This window comes from Rattus norvegicus, chromosome 5 (genome assembly GCF_036323735.1).
Source record: "Rattus norvegicus strain BN/NHsdMcwi chromosome 5, GRCr8, whole genome shotgun sequence".
NCBI classification, from domain to species: domain Eukaryota; kingdom Metazoa; phylum Chordata; class Mammalia; order Rodentia; family Muridae; genus Rattus; species Rattus norvegicus.
The window spans coordinates 64,901,004-64,921,721 of record NC_086023.1 but is presented as its reverse complement, the minus strand read 5'-3'; the positions used below and the strand labels follow the sequence as shown (position 1 = coordinate 64,921,721).

At 49.4% G+C, this 20,718-nt stretch overlaps 1 protein-coding gene across 2 annotated transcripts in view; it reads right to left on the bottom strand.

The window, feature by feature from the left end:
• The window catches only part of Stra6l (STRA6-like), a 41,665-nt gene extending 22,495 nt beyond the window's left edge, over positions 1 to 19,170 (bottom strand). The window contains exons 1-5 of one of the 2 annotated variants that reach the window (XM_006238038.5): positions 18,962 to 19,170; positions 10,051 to 10,126; positions 7,364 to 7,464; positions 2,275 to 2,405; positions 982 to 1,102 (exon numbers count right to left, since the gene is read on the bottom strand). In XM_006238038.5, the coding sequence (XP_006238100.1) occupies positions 982 to 1,102; positions 2,275 to 2,405; positions 7,364 to 7,464; positions 10,051 to 10,126; positions 18,962 to 18,981 (449 nt within the window). In that variant the 5' untranslated portion in view covers positions 18,982 to 19,170. The remainder of the gene's footprint in view (positions 1 to 981; positions 1,103 to 2,274; positions 2,406 to 7,363; positions 7,465 to 10,050; positions 10,127 to 18,961) is intronic. The other variant, NM_001025276.1, reaches the window with a different exon arrangement.
• Between the last annotated feature and the right edge of the window lie 1,548 nt (positions 19,171 to 20,718).

Sequence of the window (20,718 nt, the reverse complement as noted above, 5' to 3'; positions counted from 1 at the left end):
GCCCAGATGCTGCTTGCCACCCCCCGGAAGGACTGTATCTGTCCCTTCCTGATGTGGTCCCTCCTTGTGCCTAGCTGAACACTACATTTCCTGGGTCTGCCCTGCTTGGGGCACATCTCAGAGTCCCTATGGACAAGGGAGGAATATGCAGATACCCCTCCTCTCTCCCTCTAGCATTCAAGGAGGAAGAAGTCCAGGGTTAGCAAGTGATTTGTCCAAGCCACTTAGAGACACACAGAGCCAGGGCAAGGTCTCCTGACTGTGACTGGAGCTCTTGCTGAATGTAGGAGTGGGTAGGTAGGTGGATGGGGGAGAGGGAGCCAGGACTGGACCTCAGGGACTCATGAGTGGAACTGTTCCAAGGCAGGTCACTCAGTTGGCAGGTGATCCCTGGTGCCAGCTCTGCATAAGTGTGCAGTGCTGAACCCATTCTGCACGGGTCAAGCACTCTCCCAGGTGGAGGGAAGCTGCCCTGCACAAGGACATAGAGGCCCAGGGACCAGAGTCCATGAGGATCCTAAAGAATGGCTGTTGACTGAGTAAATGGAGAGATAATGGAATGTAGGGAACCATTCTGGACACGCCTAGGCACGGAGGAGGAGGAAGAGGCCAGGCCAGAATGACCCTGAATGCCAAGCAGAGACGTGACAACTTTCTCTAGGAGAAGCCATAGACATGGGGCTCTCCTACCTCCTCTCTGGGGACCCTTGTCAGTTTCCAGAAGTGAATTTTCCTTAGCTCCTGGCTTCTAGGAGTATTCTAACCATGGGCACCCTCTCAGGAGGAGGCACATGGCCTCCTGGACAGACATTTGGAAGCCTCAGAAATAACCCGGAGAAGAAGCCACAATGGGACATTGAGCAAGTCACCTCTGTCCACTCTGGACCTTGCTACTCTCCACAAGGATCCCACCTCTATTCTGCTGCCTAGAGTTCATTCATGGCCAGTATGGCCAGAAAAAGGCAAGCAGAGTCATCTTACCAGGTCAGGGAGTACCCGAAGCCCAAGATGGAGCTGACCAGCTGGAACTCTGAGGACAGGCAGGCAAAGAAGGGGAAGTAGGAGAGACCGACTTCCATGCCTCCGATGAGAAGCACAAAGGCTGCAAGACACAAGGCCAAGATGCTGTGGGCTCCTCTGCTCTCTACTCAGAGGTGACCAGGAGAGCTGTGGTGCTCTGTTCTGAGCTCAAGCCAGGGCCTCAGGACCCAAAGAGCTGACTGGAAGAGCTCTAGGCCATGGCAGAGGAATGCAGCAATGTCCTTCGTTAACCATCCCTGCTCCCCTTCTTGTGACAAGTGACAACTAACCTTGAAGGTAAGGACTTTATACCTGAGGAGCTCACAGTGTGGCAGGCACAGACAGACCAGTCAGCAAACCAAAATGGCTGAGAGGAAGGCATCCAAATGCTTCACAGAGGCCCACACAGGCATGTTACATGTACTGGAGAGTACACTAAGCAAGGCAGTGGCCATATTGCTCCAGCAATGCAACTATAAAGAACTCTCTATTGGTCACATTGGTCCCACCACTAGCTAGCTCTGAGACGTGATGACAGCACATAAGAAAGGCTCAGCCATCCAAGCTGACCTTCACTTTGTGTCAGCATCGAGCTGCTCCTATGCTAGGCAATGCATGGCAGAAATGGTCAGGGTCCTCACTTTGAATATTGACAGTACAGCGGGCAGGACAATGGTCTGAAATGAACAGTAACAGAGACACATTCTTCCTGCCACAGGGACCCGGGCAAGGAAGCCAGTGACACTCCATCTCGGGGAGGCAAAGAATGGAGCAGCCTTCCTGGAGGTGTTGACTTTGCCCCAGCAGTGCACTATGAGGAGTTTGTACAGTGGAGAGCTGGTTCTGGAACTGTACAAACCTTTCTATCAGAGTAGCTCCTTTATGTGAACATGGAGCCTGAGGAGAGAGGTCCCCAGCCAATGGACAAAGAAGCAAGGGTCATTCCTCAAGGAGCCCCAGAAAGTGCTGCTGTCAGAAGACAGCAGGCTCGGGGGACTGGCTGAGGAGAGTGAGGAAGACTCCACTTCTGGTGCCTGTGTTTCGTCTGTCTAAAGCACCTCTGAGTCTAACTGCAGGGAAGCTCCCAGGCAGGCTGTGGTGTCCGTGAGTTACTAAGCATTGACCTTGGGCAAGTAACAGGCTAACAAGAATGTGGTTGCTCACAGTGTTTTACCCCTCCAGGCTACCCCCAAGGCCTCTGAGGGCAAGCATGTCCATGTGACATTCCCAGGATATGTGAGGCAGCCCTGGTACCTTGGGCCCACTGTGGAACCTTCAGGGGCTGGTAGCCTTCTGAGAACAAGAACATGACCTTATTGGCTGTGGCCCCAAAGGCAACTCCATAGGACCATCGGTTACTAAAAGTCCCCACGAAGTCCAGAGGCCTGTAGACAACAGAAATGGTGTATGAGTCTCTAGGTCGCCTCAAGTGTAGCCATCCCGCCTGCGGAGAGTGAAGGATTCTGGGAGAGTGAGCTGCTCACTGCAACCTCAGTCTGGAGCTATGCACAGATTCCGAGCTCTAAAGTGAGGAAGATGTAGTCCTTCCCATAGACGGCCTCCAAGTCTAGCAGGAACACAGTAAGGATGCTAGGAGCCATGACACCCAGGGTAATGGAACAAGCCTTTATGAGATACAGGCAGTATGACTTGAAGACCAAACGAGGAATGTATGTCATACAGGTGTAGGGAGACCAGCAGGGACCTGGACATAGTCTATTAAGGCTTTTCCCTCTGATATTTCTCCAAGGAAGGTCTGGATATCATTGGCTAAGTTATTACCATATAACTGCAGAAGTCAGAACTACTTCACCTCAAAATATGTCACTTCGAGGCATATGGAGCATTTATAATTAAAGACACTCGGGGAAATGACAGTTAAAAGACAATATGGGGCTGGAGAAATGACCCAGTGCCTAAGAGCACTGGTTTCTCTTCTAGAGGACCCTGGTTGGTTTCCAACACCTACGTGATGGCTTTAACCATCTATAACCCCAGACCTAGATTATGCAAAGCCCTGTTCAAGCCTCTATGGGCACTGCATGCACGTGGTTTGCAGACATACGTGCAGGAAGTACACCCATACATATAAAATAAAAAAATGAAGGTTAAAAAGAAAAAGTTTAGGGGGAAAAGGCAGAGAGTGGGGAGCCGGAGAGCAGTTAAAAGTGTATACCTCCCTTGTGGAAAACCTGAGTTTGATTTCTAGCACCCATGTCAGGGGACTCACAAGTGTCTGGTTTTTGTTTTGTTTTGTTTTGTTTTGTTTTCTATGTAGCAATAGTCACTACTAACTTATTTTTATTAGGCTTTTTCATCTATGTCTCTGTACATGCATGTTTTTCTTTTTTATTGAATATTTCTTTATTTACATTTCAAATGTTATTCCCCTTCCCGGTTTCCTGTCCATAAGCCCCCTATCCCCTCCCCCTTCCCTTCTTCTATAAGGGTGTTCCTCTCCCCATTCATCCCCCTGCTACTGCTCCCCCCACATTCCCTTACACTGGGGGTCCAACCTTGGCAGGCCCAAGGGCTTCCCCTTCCATTGGTAACCAACAGGGCCATCCTCTTCTACATATGCAGTTGGAGCCATGGGTCAGTCCACAACTCTGTTAACTCTAAGACCAGGGAGAGCTAACATCTCTAGACTCTGAGGGCATTTGCACTCAGGTAAGAGTGGTGTGTTTGTCTTTGTGTGTGTGTGTGTGTGTGTGTGTGTGTGTGTGTGTGTGTTCAACTTTAACTGCGTCTTTGAATTTTCATGTCCTTATGGGGCCCCTGTGCCTATAAAAGTCACATTAAATAAATTTATGTTTTTATCCTGCCAGTTTTTCTTCTGTCAATTCTCTTGACATTTTGGTTGTGAGTCTAACCTTTAATGACAGCCATCACTGCAGCCCTCAATTTAATGCTCAAGTCCAACTGAAAAGCCCTATGAGAACAGGGTGACATTTTTACTCCCTTACATGACTGTGCTTTCCTGGCCATGGCTGACAGCTGTGGCTTGGATGCACCGGGCCAGTGTCTGGTCTTGTCTTTTTTTCATTATGACCCTGAGGCTGTGAGCCAGTTAACTGTAACAGTCACTCCAAGTCAGTATCAGAGTGGATGCTACAGAAAAGCCAGAGTCATGGGGCAGCAAGAGCCTAAGTCACATGGCCAAAAGGATCAAGGCACACAATGGCTCAGAGTCGCCCCACTGAGTGAGGGGCAGAAAGAGACAAACATAGTCTCCCGGGAGACTCCTCTCCTTTCTTAGGAAATCAGTGGGTTACTGTGAGTACTTTATAACTTCCACTTTAAATTTTCCTTCTTTTTGTTTCCTGTGGTTTACTGTGGGTAGATATTGTTTCTCCTAAGCAAAAGAGTTTCACCTAGTTCAGAGTATGCAAATGTGGGAAGGGCTCTCCAACCAGAAGGTCCATTTGGATTAGGCCTTAGTCAGAACTTGGAGCTAGGAATATGGAGGCACACCTGTAATCCTAGGGCTTGGAAGGCAGAGGCAGGGAAATCAGGAGTTCAAGGTCATCCTTGGCTGCCTAGTGAATTTGAGGCTAGGGTAAGTAACAGGAAACTGCCACAAGGAGAGAAAAACACAGTGCACTCTGGTGGGAGTAGTCACTACAAATCGGTCCCGATGAGCCCTTCTACCTCCCTGTGAGCTCAGCCAGAAGGCTGTCTCAACTGTTCCCCTCAGCATCAAGTTCTCATTCTTGTTTCAGTACCCTGCCCTCCATGTCACCACCTGCTTAGGAAACTATAAACTCTGCTTGGCGGGGCCTACAGGACCTTGGACAGAACTCAAGATCAGTTCAGGTTTCCTGAGACACATATTGTTTGAATCCCATCAAGACCCAACCTTGGTACTTAAAGTGTGTGTGAGACTCAGTTTCCCCATGCTCAAAACAGAAATAGAAGCCCCCTGCTTTGCTTCTTTGTGGGCCGCAAATAAAGCTGGAGAAAGCCGCACTTATGATAAGCAAAGCAGGGCGTGCACACACACACACACGAGGGGGTGTGTTGGTTATTTTCTGTTGCTGTGATAAAATACCTTAACAAAAGGCAAACCAGGAAGGGAGAGTTTTATTTAGTTCTAGAAGGGTCAGACCACTGCGGTGGGGAAGGCATAGCATCAGGAGCAAAAAGCTGGCCTCATTTTCTGATCACATGTCATCTGTGCACAAGAAGCAGAGGAAGAGGGAGGGGAAGAGGGAGAGAGAATAGGAAACAGAGCCCAGACATACACCTTCAAAGCCAGCCTCTACATACTTCCTCCTGCAAGGCTCTTCCCCTGAAAGGTTCCATCACCTTCCCAAACAGTGCCAAGTGGGGACCAGACGTTCAAACACGTGAGCCCATTTCTCTAACCATAGCAGGGAGTATTAGTCAGTGAGAACAAGGCCAGAATGACTAAGAGAACTAGAGAGTGTGACAGGAGTGAGTCAGAGGAGTCCTGACAATGTAAGTCCAGGAGGTCCTCAGAAGTTCTGTCCCATTCCTTTTATGCCACATGCGCAGTGTATGTGTGTGTGTGTGGGGGGGGGGGGTCAACAGATCTTTATCCAATCAAGGTGACAGATTCACAATGTGAATGTCAGTTTGATGACATTAGGAATACCATGGGAACATGCCTCTAGGTATATCCATGAAGATATTTCCAGAAAGGTCCAGCCCACCAGTCCTGAATGTAGATAATACCATCCCAGAGATGGGGATTCTGGTTGAACGGAAAGGAGAACAAGCTTCTACCTCTCTCTGCTTCATGACTGCAGATACAATGTGACCATCAGTCCCCTGCTCCTGTTGCCATGCTTCCTCTGCCATGACAGATTGTATTGCTTCTTAAACTATGGGCCAAGATAAAACCTACCTCCCTCCCTCCTTCCCTCCCTCCCTTCCTCCCTCTCTCCCTCCTTCCCTCTCTCCCTCCTTCCCTCCCTCCCTCCCTTCCTCCCTCCCTCCCTCCCTCCCTCCTGTTGCCTCTTGTCAGGTATTTGGTCACAGCAACAGAAAGAGGGAACTAACACAGCCCATCTCAGCCCTTTGCCTTGCTCAGCAGTTTACAGCTGCTGGAGTGGGAGGGGCTCTCTCTGAGAGGTATCCGGGGGGGAAAAAACCAGCCGCTTCTCAGAGCTGGTACTCCATCCGGCATCCTTGGGTATTGTGATTGGACTTTTCTTGCCTTCCAGCTTACCCTTAGCTTCAGCCCTGGCATCCTGGCTTTTCCCAAGGCTTTGGTCTTGGGATGCTCACTGTGTGAGCCCTATGAGAACTCTGAGAGGATATGAGAGAGCCCTATGGGAGGATATGAGAGCGTATCAAGCTCGCCTCAGGGAAAGCTTGGGTCACCTTAGCTGTGTGGTCTCAGGCAAATCATTTAGCTTCTCTGAACCTGAGTTTTCTCATCCCTTTACCAACTTCCGCTATACTTTGGGAAGAGTTGATGGAACTAATGTAAGCAAAGAGCATGACCCAGGACCTGGGACAACAGCAGTGCAATAAATGCTAACTGCATGGTGGTGATGGTGGTGACGATGATGAAGATGATGATGGAGTCATGAGACAGAACTCAAGAAAAAATGTGCTAAGGGGTGCCATGATGCAGAATGGCATAACTAGGAAGACTCTGGAAGCTGAGCAGGATCTCACACATGCTTCATGATGCCATTCCAACCGAAAGGGTGGCTGCTTTTGGTCACTGGAAGCCTTTTGCCTCTTGTTTCCTGAGGCGGCCACAGTCCCCTCAGTGGGAAGGCATTATGGGTTGGATGTAAAATGTTTCCTACTGTCTGTGTGTTTGAAGAATCGGTCCCCAACCATTGGTGTGGTTCGGAAGGTTATGGACCCTCAGAGAAGGTTTTAGATGGCAGAAGCAGGGTAGTAAGACTGGGCCTTTGAAGGTTATAACCCAGTGTTGCTTCCTACCTGTCCTCTGCTCGCTGATCTGGCTACCATGTGAGACCCTCTGCCACACACTGCTGCTGCCACAAACTAAACTGTTCCAGCCACTACACCTTCATCATTGTGATGGACCGTACTCCCCTAAACTGTGAGCCAAAATAAGCCTTTGCACCCTTAAGTTGCCTCTGTCTCATGTCTCATAGCAAGGAGGGAATAACTTTCAGAGAGAGCTCTTTCCATGGTTGCCTAGGTCTCCTGGAGAAGTTTCTTCCTGTCTAGGCAGCCCTGGGTGCAGGTGGCAGCAGTGGCCACTCAGAGTATTGTTTAGGGAATGGGTACAGTGAGAAAAGATGGGATCCTTGGAGCTACCTGGCCTTGCACTTTGTGTTGGGCCCAACACAGGGTACACCAAGCTTCAGGAAATGATGTTGAGTCAACTTACATGATGATTCCAAAGCGGTTCCCCAGGAGGTAGGAGGTGTCATCACTTTGTCTACGATGCTCTCGTCTTTGGAAGAAAGATAAGACCAAAATGATGAAGAGCTGTAAGGGGAGAACAGTGTGTCTGAGGACCTAGTCACCCTCAGGGTGGCCTCGGTGTCCCCACAGAAAAGAATGTGTGGGCAAGCAGAGAACTTGCATCTGTGACACCTGGGACTCCATGACTTTGGAGCTACCAGAAGGCTCTGTTCTGGCCCTTCCTCTGTGTGGCCCTGCACAGATAGAAGTTTGAGTCCAATTTCCACACACACACATCCTCCCTGGACCTTGGTTTCTGTCTTTTGGAAGGCAGTTATGGCTGTTGAATTTCAAATCTTTCTTCCCTTTTGTTTCTGCAGATTTGGTCATGTTCTGGATGAAAAATCTGTATCCTAATTTTGCTAGAAATTTCTTGAGAATTGTCTGTATGTGCTCTCTTTCCCTCTCTCCCTCTTTCCTTATCTCTGCTGGCCCTTCAGACCCTGTCATTGCATTGCAGGGGCTATGACATCACCAACAGTCATCCTACCTGTCGCCAAAGGCCATGCCAACTCCAGTGTGATCTGCTGGCAGTTCTCCAGCAGTGACTGCACCTTCTCCTTACACCCTCTTCCCTGGGCTTGGTCCACTCTGTGTTCTTGTTTCCCCCATTCTTCTCTAGAACCCTTTCTTCCTTCCTTCCTTCCTTCCTTCCTTCCTTCCTTCCTTCCTTCTTTCTTTCTTTCTTTCTTTCTTTCTTTCCTTCTTCTTCTTCTTCTTCTTCTTCTTCTTCTTCTTCTTCTTCTTCTTCTTCTTCTTCTTCTTCTTCCTCTCTCTCTCTCTCTCTCTCTCTCTCTCTCTCTCTCTCTCTCTCCCCCTCCCCCAGCTTTGGGATAGAGAGTTCCTGCAGCTCCGTCCAAGCCCTACCTTTCCTTGTCCTGGCCTCCTCCCTAGAGAAAACTCTTCATGACACAAAACACTTACAAGCGTTTGCCTCCAGCCCGGACCCAGCTCACCCAGTAGCTCCAGATCTGTTAGTTACCCAACGCATTTCTGTTGAAAACTTCTCAAAGTCAACATGTTTCACGTGAAACTCATGATTTTCCTGCTGCTCTGTTCCCTCATCCACCCCAACCTGAAACCCCTTTCTCCCCCTTCCCGGGGATTACTGACCTCTAGGGTACTGCACATTCTCGTCACGTGCTTTACCACTGAGCTACAGGCCTAGTCCTCTTTCTAACTCTGTATTCTAAGATAAGGTCTAACGTCTCATTAGAGTTCAGAAGAGTTCTGAACTCACTCTGTAGCCCAGACTAGCCTGAGCTTTCACCCTTCCCGACTCAGTCTTCCCACACGGCCAGCATCACAGGCCTACAGTACCAGGCCTGGTTCTCCTCATTCTCCTCAACTCATAGGTGGCAGCTTCCATCAGGCTTCCTGCCAGGGAATCTCAGAAGCTGCCCTCCACTCTGCCTTTACAGATCCTCCCACAGGGCTTCTTCCTGCCCAGCATCCCTCTCCCCTCCCCACTCCACCACCACCTTCTAGACTTCCCCAGTTCTCAGGTCTGTGCTCTAGGTTTCAGTTTCTCCACTTTGCGTTTCCCTCACCCTCCACAGAGCCTTAGCACATGCTCTCCTCTGTGTCTGTAATGTTCTTCACTACATCTTCCAAGATGACCTTAGCTCTGCACTTACCTCTTTAGAAAGCTCCTTCCTGGGGGCTGAATAGATCGCTTAGTTAGAAAAGCATTTGCTTAAGGATCTGAGTTCGATTCCCAGCATCCACATTTAAACAAACCAACAAACAGATGCAGTAGCATTCACCTATAGTCCCAGTGCTGGAGAGATAGAGACAGACAGATGGAGCTGTCCCAACCTTGTTTAATCACCAAGCATCAGGTCCCAGTGAGAGACTGTCTCAAAAAACAGAGTGAGGGCTAGAGAGATGGCTCAGTTGTTAAGAGCATTGTTGAAAGCACTGCTTGCTTCCAGAGGACCGAGGTTCAATCCTCAGTTCCCACATGGTGTCTCACAACCATCTGTAATCCCAGTTCAATGGCATTCAAGGAAAAGGGCATGCATGTGGTAAACAGACACGCATGCAGACAAAACATCCATAAACATACTCATTAATTTAAAAGTGAAAAACAAAAATCAAAGTTGAGTTGCACCTGAAAAGCAAGACCCAGGATTGCCTCTGGGCTCCACATGCATGAACAGACATGTTCACGCATACCTGTACACATACACAAAAAAAAAAAGAAAGAGAGAGAGAGAGAGAGAGAGAGAGAGAGAGAGAGAGAGAACGGAAGGAAGGAAGGAAGGAAGAAAGAGAAAAGAAGAAAAAAGAAGGAAGGAAGGAAGGAAGGAAGGAAGGAAGGAAAAGAAAACCCCCCTCTCACTCTGTCAAAAGTTCCGTATCACTGGCTCTAGAACCCAAAATGCTTTCTTTTGCATGTGCTTGGATGCACACCTTAAGAAACTGAGTAAAGGTTCTGAAAGGAGAACCATTGGCTCTCTCCTGTGTGATGTAGGCCTGCCCAAAAGCTGTGTGATAGAGCACACCAAGTACCCACCCCTCCCTCCCTTCCTCCCTCCCTCCCTGGCCCTCCCCATCACTGCTCCTGGCTCAGTGCCCCCTCTCCTGGGCTCCACTACCTTTACTTACTGATGGAATGAGAGAGTAATGGAGGAAGACCTCCCCGTCCACTAAGTTGTCACAGGTGACATTTAGCTGCCTGGTCCTGAAAAACAGCCACAAAGTCACATCAGCCACATCAGTAGTCACAGGACAGCATTGACTCCAGTCTGGAGTATTTCTCTCAGGAGTTTGGACCCTCTGAGCTTCCTTACTTGCATTCCCAAGCCCTAGCCTGCTCACTCACTATCTTCCTAAATGGACTGCTCTGATGGTCTCCAGCATCCCTGGAGTTGGCTCTTAAGATTTGCCATCCATATCTGGATGGCACAGTTGTGGGTAGATTTGGGGCTCGTGGGGAGTGTTTTTTACAGAACACTACAGAAATGCCTGACTTTTTCATGTTCTAAGGAAAACTGATGACCATGAAAACCCTTAACTAGAGTCCTTCCCATCTTCCCAGAGCCCCAGAAGGGCCCTGTGCAGAGAGAAGAGTGAGACTGAAGCGTCATTAACTCCCAGGAAGTCAGCCTGTAGACCTAGGTTTTAACAGCCAAGGTCAGACATCAGTGAAGTGCTGGGGCCTGAGGAAGCAGGGGAAGCAAGGGGAGCAGGGGGAGCAGGGGAGCAGAGGAAAGCAGGGGAGCAAGGGGGAGCAGGGGGAGCAGGGGGAGCAAAGGGAAGCAGGGGGAGCAAGAGGGGGAGCCATTAGACTACACACTGCAGATGTTCTCAGGACGAAGCTGGTGGGATTTCAAGTCAGAAATGCAGGGTTTCTAACAAGTGATCCCCTCTTTCCTAGGCACCATCACACCTTGTTCCTTCTGCCCTGACTCCAGGGCACCACCATGGCCCCCTCTATCACTTCTCAGATCTTCGCTCTTGCCATCCTTGACTCCGGTATACCCAGCCAGCATCTCCTCAACTTCGTTTCACCAGTGACTCCTGTTCCTTCGGAGACCTCAGGGGAGAGCAGCCCTCAGGGGAGACCAGAGAGACACATATACATCCCCTGGAATTCCTTAAAATCCTAGCAGCCCATGCTTGTGCCTTACCACAGATCTGAAATATCCAGAAAATATCATGGGGTGGGGCTCAAGTGGTGAGAAGTAAGACAAAAGTGCAGTTACACTTCGGCTCTTAAGAACATAAGAGTGGACTGGAGAGACGGCTCAGTGGTTAAGAGCACTGACTGTTCTTCCAGAGGCCCTAAGCTCAATTCAACTGCTTGGTGGTTCGCAACCATCTGTAATGGGATCCGATGCCCTCTTCGGGTGTGTCGGAAGACAGCTACAGTGGATCCACATACATAAAATAAAAGAAATAAATCTTAAAAACAAAATAAAACAGCAAAACGTCAGTCTTTCCATTCCATACAAAACCTTACATGGTAGGAAGGGAGGGAAGAAAGACACCAGGGAGGCGGGGAAGGAAGAAGCCATATATGAGAGCAAAAAGTGAATTGTCAGAGCTGAGAGGTCAAAGAGAGAAGACCACAGCCAGCCGGACCATAGACAGTGGGACCTTATACAGCAAGCCGCACACCCACTCAAGAAGCAAGAGCAGGGCCAACGAGATGCTCAGCTGGTAAAGTGGCTTGCTGCCAAGCCTGACAACCTGAGTTCAAACCCCAAGGTCCACATGGTGAAAGAAGAGAAGGAACTCCTGCAAGTCGTCCTCTGACCTACACACACAAACACACACACACACACACACACACACACACACACACACACACGCACACAAATCCAATGAACAAGAGCAGAGTACATCTGGAAACAGAGCCCAGAGTGCTAACATGGGGCTTACAAAGAGAACAGCAAAGGCAAAGACAGGACAGCTTAGCCCTGTTATGCTACTTCAATCCTGACCATCTAGCAATGGCCAGATCAGGAGTAGCCCCTTTGAGGGAGCCTGGAGCCACCAGCCCTTGGCATCAGTTACAGCCAGGCTTATGGCACAGACTTCACACACTCATGGTACTCTCAGAAGCACACGAGGAACCATTCAAAACACAGGACACTGCAGGAAAAACTTCCCCGGAGGAAACCAAAGACTCAGTAAATACTGGATTTACTCTCTCGCTCTAGAGGAGGGAACGCCGGTCCTCTATGCAGTGAACGCTAGGGGGCGAGCTCTCCAAGGAAAAATCAGAGGAAGCAGACTGCCAAGGGATTGGCAAAACACTGCTATCCCTCAGCCCTGGGGATTTGAATATGTAAATATTTATTTTAAATATATAAATACCAAATGCTTTCACATGTAATATTCCATTTGATAATGTAGTCAGTGCATATGTGTAAACACGAGAACTGAAAATTATTTTCCATTATAAATATGCTCAGGAAATAAAATTTCCCACTATAAAAATTCTCGGGTAATAAAAAGGAACCTGTGAAGAAGGGTTTAAAAGCAAGAGGAACAGAAGAACAGGCAGTCGTGCTAAATGGCCAGGGAAATACCTTGAAATCAGTTGTCTTAACTTTATAGAATAGGAGGTCTGAGCTGATCAAGCTAAGCACCGAATGACATCCAAATGGAGGACAGGGAGAAATAAAAGCTGTGTTTACGTGGGAATGCATGCTCTTGTCTCCTCCCTCTGCAGCTTATGAGTGAAAATGAACTTCTAGCTGGGCGTAGTCACAATGCAGTGGCAGAACGCAAAATGTTAAAGTTACAGCACAGTAAAAAGTTACATGAAAGAAAAGAATCACTTCAACGATGACCAGGAAGAGAAAGAAAATGAGGTCAGTAGATACGCCATAAGACTAGCGGTGTCTGAAGACTGGTAGCCAAGCTGCTAGTGAAGGAAGGGGGCGGGGATTTAAAAATACTTAAAATCCAAAATTGGCAAGTGGTCTGGTGTTTCATTTCTTTTTAAAAATGATTTATTTTATTTTATGTCGATGGGTGCTTTGGCTGTGTGTATGTTCGTGCACACTGTGTGCCTGCCTGGTGTCAACAGAAGCCAGAGAGGGTGTCAGGTCACCTGGAACTGGAGTTGAAGGTTGGTTGCAAGTCACCGTGTGGACGCTGGGAATTGAACCTGGGTCTTCTGAAAGAGTGCTTTTAACTGCTGAGCCATCTCTCCTCCTGAGGCTCCCAGGCTTTCGTTTCTCAAAAGAAGACATAAGTGGGCCACAGGTGTGTTAGCCAGTGTGGAGCCTCCCTGGGCACCCAAAAAGCAGGGAGTAACAGAGCCGGTGAGGATGCAGAGAGACGGTAATACTTAGAGTGTTGGCGGGAATAAAAACTATAGTCACCCAGAAAAACAGGATAGAGGGTCCTAAGACCCACAGAGCTGGGCATGGTGGCACAGTCCTCTACCTACGAGGCGGAGGCAGGTGGATCTCCCTGAGTTAGAGACCAGCCTGGTCTACATAGTGAGGCACTGTCTAAAAATAAACAAGCTGACTGACTAAGCACAGAACTGCCACACTCAGCAATGCCATTCCTGGGTGTGCGCATCCAAAGGAAAGAAAATACGTTTGTTCCCGTGTTTTCTGTAGAACTATTTGCAGTAGCTAAGATGGGGAAGCAGCTGAGGTGTCCACTAATGGATAAAGAAAATGTGGTACGTGTTTGTAAAATGGAATATTACTCGGTTATAAAAAATGATGAAATCCTTTCATTTGCAACAACAGGAACGAGTCTGTACCTATCAGGATGAGTGAAATAAGACAGACAGACAGCAAATATGCTTAAAAAAAACCGAGTCTCACAGAAGTCTGGAGGCCAGGAAGGATGGGGAGTGGAGGAAGAGAGGCCTGGGATACAGCCACAGAAGAGGGCTGAGGTCTAGTGTTCCGAAGTACAAAGGGTCGTCACACTCAGCAGTAACGTATTGGGTGCTTCCAGGGAGCTAGAAGGGAGGACTGAGCCTGCTCCCCATGCAAGGAACCGAGCAGTGCTCGAGACGACTGATGGCTCGTGGCCCAGCTCTGGTCTCTACACAGGGTTTGAGCGTGGGGATGTGTCGTGTGACACCCATAAGTATTTGCCGATAGTATATGTCAGCAGAGCAGTTCAGATCAAAGCCGACAGTCAGGTGTAAGGTGCACCTGCGTGAGAGTCGGAAATTCAAGGCTGTCCTCGGAACACAGGGCAGCCTGGGATACAGGACACCTGAGATTTTTTTAAAGCTAAAAATAAAAACCCTTACGCTCAGCTAGTACTGAAATGAAAGGAGAAGTCACCTGACATTTTAGACTGGGAGCCCCTGGAAGGAGCTACCAGAGGTGCCGAGGGCTGAGAGGGGATGGTTCCTTCTTAACCTTCATTTACCGGGATCCCACGGCAGACAGCGTGAGGACACTGAGCACCACTTGATCTTCTGCCAAGAACCTCTCTGGGGGCAGTAATTCCACTTCTGGGAAATGTACTTCCAGAAAGCACAAGCCAAGGACGGCGGAGAAGCTCCTAGAGATGTGAACTAGAACGCAGACTCTCTGTTCTCTCTGGGTCTCTGTCTCTGTTTCTCTGCATCACCCTCCTTCCCTCTCCCTCTCTCCCCCTTCCCTTCTCATCCCTCCCAACCATGTCCCAATTCATAATTTAATCTTTTGCAGGTTAGGTAGCATTAGCCTCTTTTTAAAGTAAGGAACCGGAACTGGGGTGGGTATCAGTTCCTGGTTGACAGGCTCCTTCTAGAGGTTAGCATCCAGAGAGAGGTGGTGATCAGGGTAGTTCCATGGGCAGCAAAAAGAATGGTCCCTGGTCCAGTGCAGAGGAAGTCATGGAAGAGGTACCAGATGCATGCGGGGTGTCTGCACGGGACTCGGCGTACACCCGGTGCTGGGACGCCCATGAATCCACCAACTCTGGTCTTGGAGGGTTGAGCTGGACACAGGTGTTCCCAAGGCTGGCTTGAGTCTGTTTCCTAGGGGTCAGCTGTCACAATGAGGAACACTGCAGGGCAGTTGTTAAATGCCATTGTCAAAAATTAAATATAGAAAAAAATAAAGAAAAAAATTAATAAAATTAATGCTTTTGCATTAAAGGCAAAAGCAATAAAGACTGGAGAGTGCCTCATCTGTAGCATGGCTACTGCCTTCCTCAACCCTCTACCCCTGTGAATCCCATCCACTCAGGAATCCAAGCCCATGTAAGGCTGCTTTAGATTTAGGTTTGGGGTTGGGTTTTGGGTTTTTGGTTTTTTTTGGGGGGGGGACATTGAGAATCTACTCTACGGCCCGGGCTAGCCTCTAACTTGAGGTTCACCTCGAAGCTCTGGGCTCCCCATTCTCAGTTCTTCCTCTGCTATGGTCAGCTCTCAGTATAAACAGAGTGTCTCCAGCTGGGCGCCTACACCTCTGAACAAAGAGAGCTGAGGGGCAGAGCAGGGATTCCTGGGAATTTGAGAGCAACCTAAGCTGTATTTTGCATTTGATGCTAGTCGGGGCTCCAGAGTGAGAATGTCTTCAATGATTGAAGAGAAACACAGGAGGAAGAGAAGGAAGAGGAGAAAGAGAAAGAGGAGAAGGAGAGGAAGAGGAAAGTTAGTTAATTACCTAGTTAGTTACTTAGTTGCTTAGCTTACTTTGTTAGTTACTTTGTTAGCTTACTTTGTTAGTTACTTAGTTAATTTTATATTTGGAGAGTTGAGGGGATTCGGAGGCTGAGCAGCTTCCCAGACCCCAGAGCACCTGGCCAACTCTCCCGGCACCCTTCCTGCCAGAATCAGCCCTCTGGGCCCTCCCCTCCTCTGCCCAGTGAGTCACTGTCACAGGGCTACAAAGTCTAGGCCTCTCTGCCCTGGGCCCCTTGCCATACAGGTGTCGTGGAGATCAGTCCCTCACTTTGTTAACCAATAGCCAGGGTGGCTCTCTCTGTCCTCACGACCAGCCCAGCAACGTGGCCCAGGGCAGGACGCCTCTTTTTAGATGTCCTAGCTGCCCTCTTGAGCTGCCAGCCTCTTCTATCAAAGAAGCCACAGAGGAGAAAAGCCCTGTGACACCCCAGTTCTGCTGTGGTTGCTGGGATCCTGGGGCTCAGAGACCCTCTGCTCTCAGCTGGTCACTGGGGAACAACCCCTAAGAATCAGGACAGAGATTCCAGGGCTCCACACGCACATTCTGCTTCCATTCTGTTTTCTCCCTGGCCCCTTCTCTTCTCTGTCTGCAGGCGTCTGTTTTCTTACCTCCATCTCTCTACTTGTTCTATTTCCTGGCTGGGCATAGCCAGCTCCTGGTTGCTGCCTTTCCTTAGGGAACATGCGTGACTGTTTTTTATGTGTATCTGAAAAGCTCAGAGCAGCCATCATGAAAAACTAAAAAGGGCAACTGAAGAAGAAAGGGATCTGTTTCTACTCCCTACCATTTTGTTTAAAGGTTTATTTTATCAGAGAGATGGCTCATGGCTAAGAGCCCTGACTGCTTTGGGGGAGGATCTAGGTTTGACTCCTAGCATCCATGTGGACGCTCATACCCATTTGTAACTCTAGTTCCAGGGGATCTGACATTCTCTCCGTGGGCACAGGGCATGGATGTGGTGCACAGACATACTTGTAGGCAAAACACCCATACAGATGAAAGGAAATGGGAGAAAAGAAAGTTATAAAATAGTTTATAATTTGTGTGTGTGTGTGTGTGTGTGTGTGTGTGTGTGTACATAGGTGTGCCCACGGAGGCCATAAGAGAATTTAGAGCCCTGGGAGCTGGAGTTACAGATAGATGTGAGACACTAGACATGGGTGTTAGGAACCAAACCTAGGTCCGGTGCAAGAAAGGGATGTGCTCCTAACCACTGAGCTATCTCTCCAGACCTTCCCTACCATCTGCCCACACAGCGACGCTTACCTTCATGCCCTTCCACCAAATGGGGGGCATCAGCAAAGAGGACCTTTCACCTTATGCTGGGTGTTGTTCGGAAACGCTTCTAGCTCCTTTCCCTCTAGCCCCTTCCACAGCCCCACAGTGTCTTTCAGGGAAGCCGAGGAAAAGCCCAAAGTGGCCCTGGGGAACAGAGCTGAAGGTCCAACATGTCTAAACCTTTCCAAATGGGAAACATATTTACACACTTGGATGTGAAGATTCTGAGGAAGTTTTGTGGCCAAGGTGCTTGGAGGCAAAAAGACCCCGAGTTCTAGGCTTGGGAAAAACAAAACAAAACCTAAGCTCAGGCTTGAGCCTCCCTATGAGAAGGGCCCAATCAGCCAGGCCACAGCCAAGCAGGGGTTACTGCTTGAGGGAGGCTCTTGGGGATAGGACCGCAAGAAGATCGAGGGGTCAGTAGAACTGGCACAGAATGGACTCAGCACAGCCACACCAGTCGCCTTCCCCCTGGAGAGAGCTTTCTGGGTGTCCCATGGAGCCACAGACCAGCCTGTCCCTCTAACTATCTCATCCTCTGAAGTCCTCATGGCGGGAGCGGTGGCTCCACAGGCCACATCACAGATCCCGAGCAACTCTGACTGTCTTCTCCGTCCTGTGGAATCCATTCAGCTTGTCCATGCTTGCAGCCCAGGCTAGCATCATCTTCACTGAGACCACACAGTAGTCTTCTGCCCCATCCTCCGTGTGAACCAGAGGGAACTTTCTAGAACCCACATCTTCCAGCATTTCTGGCATCAGGCATTTTTATCACCCCAGCCTCTCTGCTTTCTCCTGGCCACAGAGCCCACTGGAGAGAGAGGAACAGGTTCTCCTGGACTCTGCAGCATGCCATTCCCTTCCCCCACCCTCCAGAGATGCTCAGCCCTTCCGTCTACCCATCCTCCTTTACTAGATGACTCCCATCATGCCCTCTCTGTCTCCATGGCTCCCTTCTCTCCTGTCCACTCAGGGTCCCTTAGCATTCTGGCCCGATCCTGGGACTCCAGAAGTCATTGGGCCTGTTTTCCCTTCCTGATCCCCCACATTCTCAGATCAGAGAGTCTCAATTCCTACCATCTGGGCAGGACTCCTCTGATCCTTCATCCCTCCCATTGCAGTTCCCCTCTGATGCTCTCAAGTTTGTGAGCTCGCCCTCTCCTGTCAGAATGGCTATGCTCAGCAAGATGGCCGATACTGCTGGGGGCGCAGAGGAGAGGACTGTTGCACGCGCTGGGGGTAAATCAGCCTGACCATCATGGGAGAGGGCATGGAGAGTCCTCGAAAAACTAAAAATGCAACCCCCTCACGACTCAACATTCCCACTAGTGAAGACACAGACCAAGGAAGTGAGAGTTGCTTACTATTCACAACAGCCGAAATATGGCGTCTACCAGCAGGTCCAACTGCGGGTGAGGAGACAAAGAAAATGTGGAGCATCCATACGACTGGATACTATTTAGCCTCAAATAAAGACGGAATTAAAGACAGCCAACATGGAGGAACCCAGAGGGCATTACAGGAAGATGAGCCAGGGACAGAAAGACAAATACCGCATGACATCACTCATTTAGGCCGACCAGAAAAGGCTGACGCATGCAAGGGCAGGGTGGGACAGAACCTAGGAGGGAGGAGGAGGCCGGCGAGGGGCTGGCCACTGCGCAAATTTAGTTATGAGGAAAAAGTGGGGTGACTGGAATTAACAATTGGCTACGTAGTTCACAACTGGGAGGGGCCGGGGAGAGGACTTTGTGTCTTATCACAAAGAAATGATAAATGTTTGAGGTCGGATCAGTGTATCATACACCTATCAAGACATCAAAGTGTACTCACTCCATAAATGTGGACAATTATAAAAAAATCAGTTAAAAGGAGCGAGGAGGGATAGGGAGTTTTACACCAGAATAACAGGTGAAGAAGCCATAGCATGGAACGAGAGTCAGGATTCGGTCAGGAATCCTGACCCGGGCTCTGCCCACTCACCACTCACTCTGACTGAGGCGGAGGAAATCTACCATAGTTCTCCCTTTTCCTGCCTGCCTGCCTGCAGATTAGCCAGTCTGTGCCTTTCTCCTCCAACGTCAAGAAAGCTGGGAGGAGTGACCTGTCTCGGCTCAGCCTCTGCCACTCACCTTGCGCTGGCAGCAAGCATCTTGCTGAAGAAGGACTACCACTGTAGGTAGATGCTGCTGTCCCGGGGCTTCTCCGTTCCTCAGGAGCTATGATGGCTTCCTATGAGCTCATATTCTCCCCAGTTTGCTCTGTAGACCTAGACTCAGAGATGAGGCAAACATCCAGTCAAACATTTACTTGGGAGTGAAATCAGGCGGCAGCCCTCTTCCTGGTTTCACAACACTTCTGGCTGCTCTGATTCTTATTCCACAAGCACAGGCTCCTCTCTTCTTTGCCGCTTCCTTGGCCTCAATGCTATTCCTTTCACATCCCCCCTAGCCCCCACCACCACCACAGCTGTGGTCCCAGGACCACCCACCCTCCAGCTGTCTGCAGAGGCTTTGCCTGGAAGCTGTGTGTGCCTTCAGTAGCTATAAAAATTATTATAGGTAATAAACTAGGACTCCAAACCATAAACCAGGATGGCTGGCTTAGAGGTTCTCCTTGGACACTGGCAGCCAGCCTCTTGCTTGGAGAAGTGAGGGGAGACAGGTTTGAGATCAAACCCCAGATGTGTGACAGAGCCTGCTAGCTGCCCATCCCTGAGCTCCTCATTCTCTGGGCAGAAAGCAAGACTGCTACTTGGTAACTCTTCCCCATTAAGACCTAACTCCAGCCACCCTGTATTCTTGTGGGACGAGTGCAGAAGTGCTGGGTGCCCCCACCTTCTGCACAGTGTGCTTAAGGACTGAGGGAACCCACCACTTCCTCTTTCCCACAGGAGGGGAAATCATAAGAGCTAGGGGACACGAGACCTTGAGTCACCATGTTAAGAACATTGTCCCCTGCATGCTGTCCCCTCACAGTCTAGCTCACAGGACAAAAAAAAAGTTGACTTACTTGTAAGCAGTCAATGACACATGGGCTGACTTGTCACGGAGATCACCTGACCCTTTCTAATATTTCTGAGAATACAGAGTACTTTGTCAGCACCTGAAGTCCCAAGTCCCCTATTTTAAGAATAAATTCAGGTTAGCCTAGTGACTTCCTTAAGAGCCCTGTCTCCAAAGATGGTCACGTCCTAAATGCTAGGAGCCCATCCATTGGCATCTGAGTTTAGAGCCTACCCAGACAGCTATGGTGGGAGGGAGGCTTGGAACAGGTGTGGACGTTGATATTGCAGACAATGGTGTCACTGCCCAAAACATCCCCACCCACTCCTGCAGTGCCATCTAGGCTTGGGCCACATTCATCTCCCGGCATACAGGTGTGTCTTCTGGATGTGTGGAACCATGATGGGTGCCGTGGTTTGAAATCTAGAGAGCCAGCTTCATCATTAAGAAGTCTCATAACCAGGTCAGTCTCCTGCGCCCCATCTGAAGACGAGCTGCCCTGGGTTATGGACATCTGAGTCTAAAATGAACAAAGACACAGAAGATGTTTAGTAGAGCAGTGTGTCAACCAGCTGAGCCTCCAGTCATACCAAGATACTGGTGATCAAGCCCCAGCACCCCTGATGGATCAGAGTGGTTCAGCTGTCTGACCAGATCTGAATCAGCATGATGTCTGGGATCCAGACGAGGTTCCACACATGCTTGGTGTCAAGATGGACTTCAAAGAAAGGTAGAAAGGAACACTGGAGGGCCCTGTGCAACTCAGCTTTCTTCTCGGTACCTGCAGGGAGGCGTGAGAAGGGGCTGCTGGGAGCAGTGGCTGCTTTCCTGGGATGACAGCTCTAGTGCAAGTGCCCATCTCTTTGCCAGGCACTTACGAGCCT